We start from the raw sequence: 18,037 nt of genomic DNA on the forward strand, positions 1-18,037 counted from the left end.
AATGGGGTTTTTTTGAAATGCAGGTGAATATCATTCATACCCACAATGTTAGCAATGCCGACTCCTTTTGTGGGGAGAAGTGAGTTGCATTATGCCCCTCTCAAATTCATTTTGCATCATCATGCCCATGCATATGGTAGCTCCCTACAGAGCCTCTCAACATCACTCCAGAGTTGAACACGTGGTCACTATAGAGCAACAGGAGTCACTCCCGCAACAATCCCAGATCCTGCTGGCCAGGGAGGGATGAATCCAGTTCGCCTCCGATTTGCATATCCCACACAGTAACATGTAGCACTTCCATCAGAGTACTGGAGCAGTCTCTGATTATAAATCCTTCTAATCTAGAGATCTTTACCCAGGCTTACCTAATTTGTACACTACCATGGAAAGCAAGGTGTTTCCCAGTGAAAATTAACATGGTGAGAGATTGTGCTCACATTTTATACTGGTGTAAAACCAGGCTCATTCTGTTCACACTGGTGTAACAAAGGGCTGAGTCTGTGCCATAAAGAACTGTTATTTTTGCACTTGCAATTAGTTATGAAGACACATTTTTAATACATTTCCTCCCTTTGAATAAGCTGTAGGTCTGGTAGAAAGTATACAGTATATTGACATTAACAAATGTCAGTGTGGTTTTAGGCTGGGAAAAAGCAAACAGTGCAAAAGGGAATATGCATTGAGCATTAGGGCTCCTAATTAGCTATTATAGGATTCCATTAATCTCTTCCATTGACTAGAAGAGTTATGGTCTCTGAGGCTCATTTGTCTTAAGATGGAAGAGAAGCGTAACCATAGCCTTGTGGCTGAAGATACCTGCAAGAAAAAGTACTTCCCATGTATCCAGTTACATTAGTATGTTTTGTTAGAAAAGGTTTAAGGAGAGATTCTTCAGTCACCATCAGAGCAAATGCCTTCAGACAACAGTGTGCCATATCAGTACAGTATGTGTTTTAGCATAGATTTCCCAAGCTATGTGTGGCCAAAAACACACCCTCCCCAACTAGGTTAATTAATGCTCTTAACTAGGAGGTTTTGGGGGCATTACAGATGGGCAAAATATGGCCCCAAAGTGCATTAATTTGTGCCAGCTCCATTTAAGAAGAGAGCTGGAAATCAGAAGGATACCTTCTAGCACACCGCATCAAATTTAGATCATGTACCTGAAGGCCTTGCCAAACGACTCCATGTCAGTTTAAATATCTTTAGTATCACTACTTTCTTGTATATATCAGGGAGCATGAAGGTGTATTTATGGACTGGGAAGAAGGATTCTGGATTCAGTTTGTCTGTCTTGTCTATTTAGATTATGAATTCTTCAAGGCAGGGACTCGAACAAGTGCAGAGAAGGGCTACTAGGATGATCAGAAGAATGGAGAACCTGCCTTACAAGAAAAGACTTAAGCAGCTTGGCTTGTTTAGCCTAACAAAACAAAGGCTGAGGGGAGATATGATTGCTCTCTATAAATACATCAGAGGGCTAAACGCCAGGGAGGGAGAGGACGTATTTAAGTTAAGTGCCAATGTGTATACAAGAACAAATGGATATAAACTGGCCATCAACAAGTTTAAGCTTGAAATTAGATGAAGGTTTCTAACCATCAGAGCAGTGAAGTTCTGGAATAGACTTCCAAGAAGAATAGTGGGAGCAAAAAACATAGTTTGTTTCAAGACGGAGCTCAATAAGTTCATGGCCGGGATTGTATGACAAGGGTTCCTGCAATGGCATATGGCCATTAGAAAATATCTCCCAACAGGGAGGGCTCTGAGTTACTACAGAGAATTCTTTCCCACGTGTCTAACTGGTGGGTCTCGCCCACATGCTCAGGGTCTAACTGATCATCATATTTGGGGTCGGGAAGGAATTTTCCCCCAGGACAGGATGGCAGAGACCCTGGGGGGGTTTCACCTTCCCCTGCAGCATGGGGCATGGGTCACTTGCTGGTTTGAGTAAATGGTAGATTCTCTGTAACTTGACGACTTTAAATCGAGATTTGAGGACTTCGTAACTCAGCCAGAGGTTATGAGTCTGTTCTGTGGTAGATGGGGTTCTTGACCTGAAATGTGCAGGAGGTCAGACTAGATGATCATGACGGTCCCTCCTGGCCTTTAAGTCTGAGTCTCTTACTATGCGTATGTACGGTGCCTAGCACGGAGGTGTTAAACACCTGGCCCGTGCCAGATCCAGCCCACTCAATGTATTTATGAACCCTCCACCCCATGGCATATTCAGATTCTGTAGAATCTAACCTTTTGTTTTATTTTATTAAGTTTCTAAACTTCATGGCGGAGAAGTTAGGCTTTCAAATGCTAAGCACGTGTAACTGTTACAAGTGCTATTTTCTTGGTCTGCAGGCAGGTGGAAACAGAAGCTCTGGAAGTGTGAACTCCCCCTCCCCCAGTATTCTCATTGTGATGTTCATCTGCCTCACGTCAGCATTATTAACTATTTCATTGCTGATCATTTTATCAAATGGGATGGGAAACTGGGTTGGGGTGAAGCCCATGGAGGGACTTGGGAGTTGCTATAGTAGAGAACATACAGAGGAAAGAGAGGAGGAGAGAGACGAAGAGAGAGAAGGGGGAAAGAGGCAGAGAAAGCTGCATGGGGAAGGAAGAAAAAGGAAGAGCAGACTTAGCTGTGGTTATCCAGGTGAGGATACTTTGTCACTGAGCAATAATGATAGCTAAAAGTTTAGTTAATACATAAGGACCATATTCTGTCCTTGATCTTTGCTACCAAACGCTCATTGAAATCAATGGGAATTCAGAAGATTGAAGGGAATTTGTCATCCTAAATGTATGCCATGGCCATCATTAAAAATGGAGTTTTGCTCTCTGCAAAATTGAATTTGACACCCTGAGCTAATGCAATGGGTCCCTGATCTCACCTCGATCTCTAGGCTCTACTGCAGGACAAATAAATCATAATAATAATTAATAGCACTTTTTCTGTGATTTTTGTATGATGTGAAATTCTTAACACAGCAACGGTTATTTTCTAGGAAGCGCGGGACGTACTTTACTTTGTGGGAGAGGGAAGATTCTTTTACATACCGTTGGCACTATGGTCCCTGTGATCCATGAATGTCTTGGCTGTAAAAACATAAATGTATCTTAATGAAATACTATTATATTCTAATATTCTAATATACCATTGTTGGTATTTAAATATTGTAAGTTGCTAGCGATATTCTAAGGCCGTTTGCTAAAATGATCGTACTCTTATCAAATGTTCTGAATGTTCAAAATTACCATGATGAGGTGATCAGATTATAAATACATATTAAACAGTTGCCCCTGTAAATAAACTAGAAGAAAGAGAATATTTTCCCCTCAGGCTGATTCAAGTTTGAAAATGTCAGTAGATGCAAACAGCTCCCCCAAAGCCTTACTTGAGAAAATTACAGTAGATGAGTAATGACACGGTCATTAGTAACTGCCAGGAACCAGAGAAAAATCAGATTTTCAGGGTTGGCGCTATAAAATTCTGGCCAAAGTAGAACCGCATTTACACATACTGTATATTTGTACCCTTTGCTAAAAAAAGCATATATGAAAGCTTACTGGTCCTCCTGTTCTTCTTTTTGCGGATACAGACTAACACGGCTGCTACTCTGAAACTGGTTTATTAGTTTGCCAAAGATCTTTCACTCTGAATACAGTAAATGTTACATGTCTCTTTGTTTATCTTTAAATTTTGCTGAATATCTGTAGCAATATTTGGATTTTTTTCCATCGTAACATAGATATTTTTGAAAAGCAGGAGAATGCAGAAAATACTGCAGCTGTAGCACAAAACCATGTGGGAGGAAAAATACATCACAGATACTTGAAGTAAACATAAGCCACATGTAACCTTCAGAAGGATATTAAATAAAATACATAAAGGTCTAAATAGTGCCTTGAATGATGCACTCAGACAATAGTAACCATTGGGCAATAAGTTATTGCACATGCTGAAAATAATCACACTTGTGTTGTAGTGCATGACAATTTGTAAATGCCCCGTTGCGAGCATTAACTAATTACGCCCGGAACGCACAGGGATTTTACCAATTGAAGTGGTGAATGTAGCAACATTGAGACCCCAGAAATAAGAGGGCTTATCTAGATGAACAGAGCAGCTGGGGTGTAAATCTTTAGTGCACTAGCATGTTACATCCTGTTTGTCCATGTGGACCCTGCTACACACACACGAAGTTCCAGAGTGTGCTTTGATTGAAGCTACATCTCCACTACAGCACTTACAACGTCACAGCAGCATCGGCGTAGCTGGTGCTTGTGGTGGAGACAGGAGGGAGCTCTCCCATTAATAACTCCTGCCTCCGTGAGCGGCGGGAGCTATGTCAGCAGGAGACGCTCTCCTGCCAACATAGCGCTGTCTGCACCAGCGTTTAGGTAAGTGTAATTTACATCACTCAGGGGTGTGGATTATTAACACCCCTGAGCAACGTAAATTATACCGAAGTAAACTGTAGTGTAGACAAAGTCTTACTCCACTCTGAAATAGGATTAGGTCAATGCACATTAGAGAGCTTTTAGCTCTAGGTAGTGGGTTCCACACAGATACTTAGACCTTATCTACGCTACAGGTTACTTGGGTATAATTGATGTCGCTCAGGGGTGTGAATAATCCACACTGCTGAGTGATGTAAGTTACACCGAACTAAGCGCCGGTGTAGATAGCGCCATGTCGGTGGGAGAGCTTCTCTCGCCAACGTAGCTACCGGCTCTCGCAGAGGCAGGAGTCATTGAGCCAATGGGAGAGCTCTTTCCCGTCGGCTCAGAGAATCTCCACCAGAAGCACTACAGTGGCACGGCTGCATCGGTGCAGCTGAGCCGCTGTAAGTGCTGTAGTGTAGATGTAGCCTCCGCGTGCTGCCGATTTACACCCCGTTTGCCGCGCACTGATTGTTCCTCTAGACAAGCCCTGCCTGAGGTGGGTACCCCTACATCCCAGTTTTACCAGGACTGGCCTGGTTTTTCATGATGTCTTGATTTCCGAGGGACTTCTTCCAAAACACTGGAAATGTCCTTAGGTTTTTATTGCATTCATCGAAACGTTGGGTTTCTTCATCATTCAGAGTGTTCCTGATTTATTGCCGTACGGAATAGAAATGGCTCTGTGGTTAGCAGTCCAGTAGAGTGAATGTGTCATGTTAGGAACAGGGTTTGGAGTGAAGAGAAAACTCACTACCCACGCTGTTCTTTTGCTCCAAGTGAACGTTAATGATGCTCGTATAGTATTTCATTACGGATTCATTGGGATGCTACTGTACTGTAAATTAAAAAGGAGAAATTCCTCCACTCCAGGAAATACACCTGTGTCGCTGCTGAGTCAGGAGCTGTCTGCAGTGATACAAGGCCCATTTTTTAAAGTATACTTCGTCTTTTGTGTGGCTATTCTGTGACTCTTAAAGAATTTGTTGCCACAAAAGTGCTCCAGGTTTTGATTGTCACCTTATCTGAGAACTCACAGCTACTTTCCTTTTTAAAATACCCCCAGTTAAAATACTCCCAAAGGTATAATTGACAAAATGGTACTGTAACTTTGTGCTAAAGGATAGCTTTGCAAAAATGCATTACAAGGCCAAAACCACTACTCATATTTGTAATATCTAGGATTAGGTATGATGTGTGAACAGTCGCACCTCGATATCAGTAACCGATATGCAAAGATTTCTTGTAAGTATATACAGTACACACCATGCCACTAGAGAACTCCAATAAGGCACAAGTGAAATATTCTATGACCTGATGTTGAAGATGGAGTTATGGATCTCTCAGTCTCAGATATGAAACATATCAGCGTATTTACAGAAAAAACATGACCTAGCAACTCTGAATATCTTTCTCTTTCTACAGATGACATGGAAGCCATTCCTGTCAAACAGTTCATTAAACATATCAGTGAGCTCTATTCTAATAACCAACATGGCTTCTCAGAAGACTTTGAGGTAAGTTTCATTAACCTTTAATGAAATAGCGTTTTCCTAACTAAACATTCTGTGTACTCACAGTAAGGGACAAGCTCTGGTTTATTCCAGTCACAATGGACCAGGGTTTGCTACCATCACTCACACTAAATAATACCTTACTTCTTGAGTAGCCCAGGAGGAGTAAGATACAACTCAGCCCTGATCTACTCCTGGGTGGGGAGAGATCAATCTAAGTTACGCAACTTCAGCTATATGAATAATGTATCTGAAATCGCCGTACTTAGATCAACTTACCGTGGTGTCTTCACCACGATGAGTCGACTGCTGCTGCTCCCCTGTCGACTCCACCTGCGCCTCTCACGGCGGTGGAGTACAGGAGTCGACGGGAGGGAGCTCGGGGTCGATTTATCGCGTCTAGACTAGATGCGATAAATCGATCCCTGCTGGATCGATCGCTGCCCGCCGATCCGGCAGGTAGTGAAGACATATGCTAGGGTGGTAGAATCTGCTCCTTAGTAAGCAAAGTTAAACATGGGCATGGAAATTGCTGCTCTTACCTGTTTATCTTGGGCCAGATCCCAAAGTCCTTATTCAGTTTTATACTCACTCCTTACTCAGAAAAAGTCCCACTGAAGTCATTGGGCTTTTTGTCAGAGTGAAAACTGAGTAAGGGCTTCCAGTTTGGCCCACAGTATTTATATTATGCGAATATTTTAAAATATCTAGGCCAGATTCTGATCGGAGTTACACCAGTGTAAATCTGGAACACCTCCATCAACATGAAACTGAGATTAGAATACAGCCTTTTCTCTCTCTAAATCCAGGTACATGACACTTACGTATTCTACACCTAGTAACAAACAGGTTTTGGAGCTTAGCGATCAATAAGGGATTGAACCTGCAATTGTTACACATGCTGAATAACATGGGTAGCCTGAGTGATGCCCATGGAACTACTCACAGGGTAAGCCCCAGACAGTGTGAGTAAAGGTTGTAGTCCCAGGCACTAATGAGGGAGAACAGTCATTCTGTAGCTAGCATTAACAGGAGTTCCTTTCCATCAGTTCACAATGGAGGTTGGAAATATTGGCACATAAAAGGTATTTTCAGCTGAGAAATCTGGTAAATGGTGTGTAGCTGTGGCATTGCCTCCAGTGAGGGCACAGTGAGACCACAATGGGTGAGATTCATCAATATATGCCTATTTTAAAATGTTATGGATGGATCATAAAGGCAGCTGTATTTATAAACACGACCACAGAACAAAATTGGTGGTCTAATATCTAAAGCCTTGTCACTAAATGCAATAAAGACAAGACTATATGAAGGAATTGTCTTTTATGGGATCATTTAAAACATTTACTGCCCCTGTTTGGTTGCAGTCTGTGTGAGTGGCTGCATTGTTTGATACCCAAAAACTATTGTGTAAGTCACAGATATTCTGTATTCATGAGAACGGCAAATGGGTGAGGTGTTAAAGTGATTTAGTTCAATTGGCTGCTGGCTGGATGACTGAGCAGGAATATTGAGGCATTTAACAATGTTGATGGTATTCAGGACAAACATTTATCCTCCAGAGAGTAGAATTTGATCAGAATGATCAAATGCGACTCAGGCTTCTCAATTATTTATGAATTGAGCCCCCAGTGCTATTCATCACAGCTGGTTTTGACACCATTTAATTATTCAAAATAATCAGCTACACATCTGTAAACTTGATCTGACTTAATATAGGCTTTGCTTCAGCTGTCTCAAAATCATTGCTATTAACAAACGTTGGAGATCTTCCACCTGTGTGTTCGGCAGAGGAAAACACTGCTGTAATAGCTTTTTCTTCCCTTCGTACTGGAACTCCCCTCTGTGACTGCTACTCCATGGTAGCTCGTCAGGAGAGAGAGCCAATTAGTTCTCTTCTTGGGAGTTCACGATCTACTATGAAGGGAAGTAATTTTCTTTGGGGAGCACCTACTCCCTAAGCCAAATTCTGCTCTCTGCACTGGTGTATAGCTGGAGTAATTCCTTTAAAGTCAGTAAAGTAACTCCAGATTTATACTGGTGTAAGAGAGAACAGAATTTGGCCCATGTTTCCTTAAGAACAAGTAAAAATGGAATCTCTTCTCCTGAAAGAGAGGTAGAATGATCATCTTGAAAAGTTAACGGATTGATACAGTTGTGAGGAAACACCGCTTCCTTTTGTTGCATAAGGTCTCTTGCTGACTCATGGAGGGACCTGATTCTCCTCTCACATCAGTTTCACCCCAGAGACATCAGAGGAATTGCTCCTGATTTACTCTAGTGAGATAGGATAATGAGGCCTGGGTGGATCAATACGAACACGGGGTAATATTTTCAGAAGCATCTAAGTTACTTAGTGGTCTTAAGTCCCATTTTCAAAAGTGGCTTTCTGTCTTAGGAGCCTACGTCTCATTGACAGTCAGTGGGATTCAGCCTCCTTACTGCCTAAGTCATGGCTGAAAATGGGACTCATGTTCTTAAGTCACTTCGGCGTTTTTGAAAATTTTACTTGCTGTCTGTAAAATGAAATTGGAAAAAGAGAAAACAGGAGCCTGGAGGCTGAAAGAATTGTACCCAGCACAGGAAAAAAAAGTAAGTTTTCCAAAGAGAGCCAGCCCTCTTACTGGAAAGGGATATTTGAGTGTGAGAGGAGGTCCCAAAGTAGCTTCAAAAGTTCTGCAATAGGAAGTTTTACCCTTTGTGTCTTTGTGAAATAAACTGAAGAGGGAAATGAGCATGATGGGAACAAGTGAGGTCTGCCCTGTGTAGAAGGCACAAGTCGTGTTATGTTTAATTAATCTTTTTGGTATAAATCCTCTCCTGTGTTTTTGGGAGCTTGCCTTGAGTTGTACTGGGAGCTTCATTAGACGAGGAGCATTCCTTTGGAAGCAATGTGTCCAAATACTCCAAATTGCCTCTGTCTTAAAATGAGTTGTAATTACAGTGAAATATTTTGTGAATATGCTTGGGGAGCATTTTATGTGAAAGAAGAAAAGGACTTTGAACTCACAAGCTTCCCCTGGAAGGTAGATCCAAACTACATCCATATTCCCAACAGGGAATCATATTGCAAGTCGATGCTTTAGTGGCTAGTTCGCTAGTCTTTCTTATGTATAGACAATGGCTAAGGTTAACCTTGAGAACAATGAATTTATTATTTTTGAAGTAACTAGAAATTAAAGTCCAGAACCTGATTGACCAACAAAACAGTCTTTTAAAATGATGCCCACAATGGATGGTTGTCCATGGTGCTTTCTGAACCTCCTCTTGAAATTTCTCAAGTAGGATTTCTGATCTTTGCTCCAACTCTGAAGAATATAAATGAATAACAATAAAATTCCTGTGAAATCCAATGGGATGCAAAGCCCTTTTTGCATTGCAACTTAAGAAACAGCTCCAGCACCTTTTTCCTATGGCACAGGCGTCCTAGGTTGCATCTGGACCATTGTGTCTCTGCTGCATCTTTGGGGTAGGATGTGGGTGTCCCATACCCCATGTGCAGTGCAGCAATGCTCTGTGGTAGGCTGCCATGGATTTTTGGGGGTGCTTCTACAAGTATGTAAGTCAGCAGGCCATTCCAGCCCACTCGGAGGAGGGGGAAAGAGGGGAGCCTGAGAGAGCATTCCTCCACCTCTGCGCAGTCAGACTCTCTGGGGTGTTGCTGGATTTGGCCCTGAGAGCTCCTGTATATACGAGGCGATAGCTCTCTGCCTCCTCCTAGAGTGAAGCTCTTTCTCCCACAGGGGACCCTCTTTTTCTATCCTCAATTAGGCCTATTACTAGAGTAAGACAGTGAGTTTTGTTAGCATAGCTGTGTCCTTTGGCTCTAAGAAAGGAAAATTGGACCGGGAAATCTCCAAAGAGCCAGCTATGAATTTTTATAGCATAATACACTATTTGGATTTCATAGATCAGATAATTTTATTTGCCACCTCCAATTCTTTAGTGGGTGGGTCAGCCCTGCTGCTGGAAAGATTAGATTGGGTAAATGTAAACTTCTCAGACCTGTCTGCTGCCTGTAGACGCATGAGGGTGGTGATTCACTGCCAATTTGGAGTCTGAGCAGGCTAGCTGAACTGAAGGCAGGCTGTCTACCTCCCTCGTCACATAAATTGAAAATATCTTTATGCTCTAGTGACACCTTCTCGGAAAGCTCTGAAATATAAGAAAACAGCATAAATCCATATCTTTTGAGATGTGGCACAGACCTGCTACCTTTGTCCTTGCAGCTGTTGCAGTTTGGGTGTCACTGAATATTTATTATCAGGTAATCCATAATGTTTCTGTTTCTGAAGAGCTCAGTTGAAGACCGAGAAACCACCGTGTTTCCAAACTTTTCCTGACGTCAGTGGGAGTTAGACATGGATCCGGGCCTAAGGCCTAGTCTACACTAGAAGAGGTTTGCCAGTGTAACTATGCTAGAATAATTGTATTGGCACACCCTCCTATCGTCGACACAGCCTCCACTGGCCGAAGACAGGTTTTTGCCAGGAGACTTGCATCAACGCAAGGGCTTTTGCCCTTATAAAAATGTCATTAAAGAAGAAAAATCACACTCCTAACTGATATTTCTATACCAGCAAAAGTTTTAAGTGTAGACCTGGCCAAAAGTTGCTACAATCAGAGATTAACATTTTAATATCCCAGTCTGTGCATTTCCATATTGTATTGATCTTCTGAGGGATAGACTGGAAAGACCAAAGATGCATGCACTGTGATGCTGCCTGATGGAGGAGCATCCATATTCCATCACAGACTCTTCCTGAAATCCAATATTCTCATTACCTCATTGAATGTTTAACCCCAGGGAACAGTTTTTGTAAATTCACAAACAAAATTCAAGGGAAACAGTACAGCAGGGTAGCCCAAATCCTGGACTTTCTGTTACTAATTGTGTATATTATGGTAGCACCTGAAGGCCTTGACCCAGATGAGGGCCCCGTTGTGTTCGGTGCTGTACAAACATTTTACGCTTAAATTTTGTGAAAATTCGTTGAAGTTTATAAAACTAATCTGTAACTTGTTTCAGAAAGGCAATGAAAATGAGTCATTAAATCTTGGTATATTAATTGCCAATTAGTATTTGCATGGACCATATTATTAAAGCTAAATTAGCCATCATAGCACTGAATATAACATTTCTTACAGTAATTAAAGGTTGATTGAACCCAAGTATTTTGGGTTCTTGAGTTGTCAATAAGTTGAAAAGGACAAAACAAGAGCATTATCCATTGATCTTCAAACACTAGTGTGTTCTGAGAAGTTAAACATAAAAGACACCAGTATACTAGCTAGCCTGAATTAAATTCAATAAAAAGACCAAGAAGAATTTTAAAAAAAATGCTCCAGACTCCATTGCCCACAACAGTCCAACAAGAATCCTTCAGTTAAAACCTGAGGTTCTTACTCCTTAAGCTGATAGTGGAGTTTACCTGAGTAAAAACTCAGAGTAAGGATGTCAGGATTTATTGGCCCCAAATTAATGGTGTTTTGCATAGAGCAGCAGAATAATGTATACATTAGAACCTGCAGAATGGAATATACAGAAGAGATAGTGACATTGTGGGAGGATAAGTAATTAGAGTTCCACTGTATCTACCTACATCGTCTCCTGTCTTGTCGACTGCAACCTTTTGCCCCTGGCCTCTGCGACACCCACAACACCCCATGATAAATGTCGCCACTAAGATCATCTATGCTGCCTGCCATTCTGACAATGTCACACTCCTCTTTGATTCTCCACTGGATTTTCCACAACATTTTAGGTTTCTTATTCTCTCCTTCAAGGCCTTTCATCACTGTGCTCCTCCCTACATTTCTGAGGCTCTCTCTTACCGTGGTTCCCCTTCCACCGGCTCTGTCAGCCTTGATCTCCCCATCTCATCTGTGCATTTCTCAGACAACTGGTTTTGTACTTTTTCCCACACTGCCTCCTCTGCAGGGAACACCCTCCCTGAACTAGTCATAAGGCAACTGTCCTCCTTTAAAACACTTCCTCAAGATCCATCTCTACCATGAATCCTGTAGGAAGTTAGCCAGCTAAGCAGGACGTTTAGAGAGAAATGATCATTATATTTTTAGAAACAGTTGATTGCTTTATCCCTTTGCCACGTTTCCTCATCTTCAGCCACAAATGCCCACTCTGATACCATATTTATCAGTTTCTCTTTGCTGTCAGCGAAAAGGGCCAAACCATCAGTATACATTAGTTTTCTCTGTCTCCTACTAATTAACTCTATAACTAGGGTGAAGAGAAGTGGACTCACCACCTCTGGGCTCAAAATCGTAGCTACCCCATTCATTTTCTTTTTCCTCCAGGCCAAAAAACTCAAAACTCTCTGAAATTCCATGTATTGTTATCAACTTAGCTCTTGGCCCTCGATACAGCTCCTCTATCATCTCCACTTCTTAAAGTCCCCCTCCCATCCACCCATCTCAATATTCCAAACACCAGCTCCTGCAGAACCAACTCATATGCTTTCTCAAGATCAATAAAAGCTACATAGCAGTAATATTCTCCATTTATCATTCTTTCACACTTCTCTCTCATTGCAAATTTATATTACGCTTTCACTTCCTAAAGCCATGTCGCGCCTCTCCTTTATTTTCCTCCACCTTGCATCTCAACCATGCCTCCAAAATTCTCTCAAGGACTTTGAGAAGCTGACTTAACAGGTGATGCCCCAATAAGTGTTTGGATCATTTGCATTACCCTTACCCTTCCAAAGAGGCACAATTAATCCCATTCTCCTGTCATCTGGTATCCTTGCATGATCCCATCAAACCCATAGTCATCTATGAAGCCACTTTGCTCCAGTATGTCCATATCAAGAGTTATCTCATCTTGACCAGTCTTCTCTTCAGTGCTGCTTCTACCTCCTCTACAGAGATAGATATATTTTGAGGTTTCTCATAATTGTTGGTGGTGCTTGCATTTGAAACTCCCTTTTCTCATTCAACAGCCTTTGACAATATTTTTCCATACTTCAACCACCTCTTCAGGGTTAGTCACCACACAGTTCCCATCCTTCACGCACAGATTTCTTCAGAGCTTGTATTTCATTGTTCCTCTCTTTTAACAACCCCAAAACCAATTTTCTGCTGTCATCTTCCTCCAGCTTTCTGTATAATTCCTCCTAAGCATCCATTCTTGTCTTGGCAACTGCTTTCTTAGCCTCTTTTTTTTTTTTTTTGGCCTGTTTGTATGCATTTTTTATTCTCATTATCATGACCTGCTGCCTCAAACTCTTTAAATAATTCTTTATTCTTTTTAACTTCTCTTGTACATGTGACTTCCACCACCATCTTGTTCTCTGGAAGTGCCTCATCTCTACCTCGTGTTACCTCCACTGCCTTAATGAAACATTCTTTCAAGTTCCTCCATTCTTTCTCCACTGACTTCACTGTTGTTGGCAAAGCATGAAAGCCTTCCTTTACTTAACTCTTCCTTTCTCCCCGTCTCCCTCTTATAAAACCACCAATGCAATTTCTTCCTCAATTTCATCTTCTTTCCTGTTATCTCAAATTGCCATCAGATTTTAGCTATTAATACCTTACCTTGTTCTGGAACATATTCACTCAGTATAACCTTTATATCTTTCACCTTTTTCATGTGTTTCTCTTCTTATCAAACTATTGTCTACTTGGGTTTTTGCTTTTTCTGCTGTAGAATGTCACCATGGGCGATTCTTTTATTTTCAAACCATGTATTCACCACTGAAAATCTGTAGAGAAAACACCACCCAACCCACTTCTCTCCTTCTGCATTTCTTTTACCAAAGCCAAATTTACCCCCCACTCCTTTCGTGGGGCTCCCTTCAGCAACATAGCAAGTTCCTATCACCCCCAACCACTAACAAGATGATACTGTCACTCATAACCACAAACTCTGCCAACTCATTGCTAATACTCTTCTCCTCTTCCATCGGTCTACTTGGTTGCATAGCGTATGCTGACATCACACATAACCCTCCTCTCTGTCATCAGCCATAGTGCTGTCAATTGGTCTCCTCTTCTTTCTACCCTCATGACACCCTGAGCAATCTCTGGGCTCTCGATGGTAGCGACCCCATTCATTTTCTTTTTCCTCCAGGCCAAAAAATGTTAAATCCACTTTTCAAGATTTTACTTTTGCATCCACACTACCTAATTTCCTGCAGACATAGTATATGGATTTTCCTTCTAGTCATTGCCATCTCTCCTGACCTCCCCGTCAGTGAACCTTCGTTCCACGCTGCAATTTCCAGGTCTTTGCTAACGTGTTGCTGTTGCCTGGAAGAGGGCACGTCAGCTATCCCCAGTGTGGTAGCATGTTTTAAATGACTTGAGCATGAAGAACCTAGGAACTAAGTAGCCCGCTGGCACTGGCCCTCTTTGCTGACCCAGTGGCAGTTTTCCTTCGGAGTGTACCTTCTCAATCAGCTGCCATCCAAAGCTTCCAAGCCTGAGCCACCCCAATCTGAGAGCCATTTCCTCCTCTCGGGGCAAAAAGCTGCCCTACCCTCAACACTTGTATGCCACGTGAGCCACCGGCACTTGTTAGGGTTGATCACTTATACCACTCAGTCCCCAGAGCTGTATTTGCCACTCAGTGAGTGTTGCCACCCTCTTCCATATGGAGATTATGATGGGAATTTTCCCTTTTCGGAGCTGAGGCTATAGTGGCATTACTCCAACTCCTCCAGTATTTTTAAGGGCAACACAAAAAAGGTTAATTAAAGCGATTAACCTTCTAAATCATTCCCTTCTGGAAAAATTCCTATAGAAGTTAATAGAAACTGATACATTTACTATGCAGTATTTAAATCATCATGGAGAATTCCTTAGCAAGGGTATAATTCTCTATTAAATTCGACAGCTCTTTAGAGTTCTCTCTGTAGAGCCCTATTTGGAGTCTTCTGTATTAAATTCTGCAGGAGTTTTCTGTAAATGTTTTGACACTAAATAACCATTTTTAAAAGGTTTGTAATGAACATAAGGAATTTTTTTTTTAAATGATGAGTGCCCTACAACTATATAGGAATGACAAGATCTGAATTCTAAAATGCAACAAAAATGATCATCCGTTTTCCAATTGTGGTTTAGACTGAACTGATGTTTCCTATTGTAAATTAGAGCACCAGAAGTGAGTATACTCCTCCCCTCTTCTGCATCCTGGCGCTGCAAGGCAGAACTAGAAAAAGTGCACACATTAATATGAAAAATATTTTTCCATGCTAGAAATGAAAGTCTGTCCATTTAGACCAGCTGAGGATTCAGCCGGATTTCTTTGTCTTTGCTGAGCTCATCCCCTTGACTGTAGTCTGGTCCTCCCTATGGAAGAGTGAGAAAGGCAACTGTTCGCTGGGGAGCGCCTTGTGAATATAAAGCCACAAAATGTACTTGGTTTTAGTATATTTTGCACTTTTAAAATGTAAATGCTGTGGAAAATATCAAAATTACTATGCAACCCCTTTGTGAAATGTCTGCATAATGCTGAACTCTGTTACATCTGCTGTTTGTATAGCATTTCTCTTGATAATTTTCTCTGTCACTTAGCTCCTGATCTTTGTAGCAGCTGTGCACTGCTAATGACTTCCTTTATTAGGCAGGTTCTCTACGGTTGTTTTTTAAGCCTCTAGTACAAAATAATTTGGCACCCCATAATCTTGGAGAGAACTGGGTTTTGGAAAGGGATTTCTTGGGCCCACAAAAATCTTTATAAACATGGTTTCTTCCACCACTATTTAAACATGCACTGAACTATTTTCAAAAAGTGTGGAAAGAAATGGAATAATAATGTTAATGTTAAGGTGCTGAGCTCTTAACTTTGTCATTAGGATCTTTTTTCTGGATGTAAAAGAGTGTTAACATTTTGAGGCTGTGATTAAGCACGTGTAAGAAAGTATATCTTGAACGTGATATTGCCTGTGAGTCACTTGATTTAAATATCACCCCAGATTAGCACAGGGACATGTCAGACTGGCAAAGTCTGCAAGACATTCTCTGAAACCTTGTAACTCTTTAGATGAATCTAGCAGAAGGCAAATCTCTGCTATGCTAATGCTGTGAGGAGAAGACACCCACTCCGCTGTTTTAACAGACCCACATTGTACGGTTTAATTGTGTATGCTAGAATTATGCTGAGAACTGAAAGTCAGTAGGAGTCAGGCACCTAAACTACTTAGACATTTTTGTAAACTCCAGTAGGCACCTCTCTGCATCTTGAGGCACATAAATCCCTTTGTACCTGTTACCCTTGTTCTATTATATAAATTAGATGAATTGCCTAAATATATGTACCTAAACATGGATAACATTACATTTTTCTTTCAAAAAAGTTTTTTACTCTTCAGTCATTGCTGTCAGTTGTATTTAATGTACTTTTCATAACTGTCAGATAAAATTTTTTTAAATTGTATTGAAGTCGTTCCTGTGCAAAAAGCTAACAAATGACCACTACGGCACTTGCATTCCTTTAAAGCCATATTTTGAAGGCAACATAAATAGGTATACAGTAGGGCTGGTCAAAAATTTTCTAATGAAATTATATTTTGGACTACATTTCCCATGATGCACCATGACCAGTGACTCCTATGACACACCCCTTCTTCTCATCAAGAGAGTAGAAACTGGTGCATCCTGGGAGTTGTAGACTATCTAGAAAACTCAGCTTATAGAGGAGGAAAGCACGTAAACTATGACTTCTACCAATGTTGCCATTTTGAATTGAAATATTTTTTGAAAACTACATTCGTCAACGTTTTCTCTGGGGGAGAGAAAATCCTAATCTGACCAGCTCCTAGTGCATAGGTCTTTCATTGATCGTTGCAGAAGGAGTGAATTCCACCCATTCTGGAGACCTGATTCTGTAATCAGAGACCAGGACTCAGTTAACATCCCTGATTTAACCAGAATGTGTCTTACTGGACTACACTGAAAGATTACAACAAAGAAATCAAGCCATTAAAATGTTGATGTTTAAACATGTTTGCAAAGAGCTGTTGTAAAATGAGACAAACCATGTTTTTGTATTTATCTATTTTCCATCTGAATAATTCTGTCACTAGGAAGTGCAACGCTGTACAGCCGACATGAACATCACAGCAGAACATTCCAATCACCCAGATAACAAGCACAAGAACAGATACATCAACATTTTAGCATGTGAGTAAGCAATTACGGTAAATACAGTATATAAATTGTACAAGGCCCTCTGCTCTAAGAGGGTCAGTGCATGAGTGGAAAACCCAGGTTGTTTTAAATTAGTTTTAATCGGAGGGACAGCAATTAACAATTACAATTCTAGTCTTGTCGAAGTCTATATGAGTTTTGCCATTGACTTCAATGGGGCCAGGGTTTCACCCAGGCTTTTTACCGGGAAAACATTGACAATTTGGTGTTAGATATTGCAAGTTTAGCTTACAAAAGTAGCACTCCTGCATAAGACAATGCAACTGAATAATTAAGATCAAATTACTGCCAGAACTCTATATGCTAATCTGAAAAGCGACTTAAGGGAGATGTGTGGTGGATCAAAGTGTTTTATTGATGATCCTTGGGATTCATTTTATCTTCCCAAATATGCTAAAACTGAGATCGGTATGTCTGTCACATTTCAAACTGCTCCACAAGAGAGAGCGACTTGGACAAACAATGGCCTTCTTAGCACATTGCAGGTCTCTCTCATCGTCCTGCGGAGAATTGCAGAGCTGAAGTCCGTTTCAGGACTGCAAATTATTCCGGGTCTGAGCTGGGAGGTGGAATAACTTTCTCTGTTGTCATCTCTCATGTAGAACTGATGGGAGATTGTCAGTCAACACATATTGTGTAGCAGTACTGAATTCCTGCTCCTGTAAAGGTTACAATGCAAAGCTTTGCGCTCAAGAACACCAAATGCAGATGGGACAAATCCAGCATGATTTTAATTGTATAAAAAATACAACCCTCTGACTTACATCCTCCGAGAGGGAGGATGGCCCAGTGGTTAGGGTGCTAGCTTGGGTCTTGGAAGACACCCGCACAATTCCCTGCTTTCTGTGTGACCTTGGGCATGTCAGTCTCTCAGTTTCCCCATCTGTAAAATGAAGATATAGCAC

At 41.3% G+C, this 18,037-nt stretch overlaps 1 protein-coding gene across 8 annotated transcripts in view; it reads left to right on the top strand.

The window, feature by feature from the left end:
• PTPRG (protein tyrosine phosphatase receptor type G) overlaps positions 1 to 18,037 on the top strand; it is a 579,897-nt gene that overhangs the window by 540,746 nt on the left and 21,114 nt on the right. For all 8 annotated transcript variants that reach the window (XM_065550638.1, XM_065550639.1, XM_065550634.1 and 5 more), the window contains 2 exons: positions 5,872 to 5,963; positions 17,009 to 17,105. In XM_065550638.1, coding sequence (XP_065406710.1) covers positions 5,872 to 5,963; positions 17,009 to 17,105 — 189 coding nt within the window. The remainder of the gene's footprint in view (positions 1 to 5,871; positions 5,964 to 17,008; positions 17,106 to 18,037) is intronic.

Source organism: Chrysemys picta, chromosome 7, assembly GCF_011386835.1.
Source record: "Chrysemys picta bellii isolate R12L10 chromosome 7, ASM1138683v2, whole genome shotgun sequence".
In the NCBI taxonomy this organism is placed as follows: Eukaryota; Metazoa; Chordata; order Testudines; family Emydidae; genus Chrysemys; species Chrysemys picta.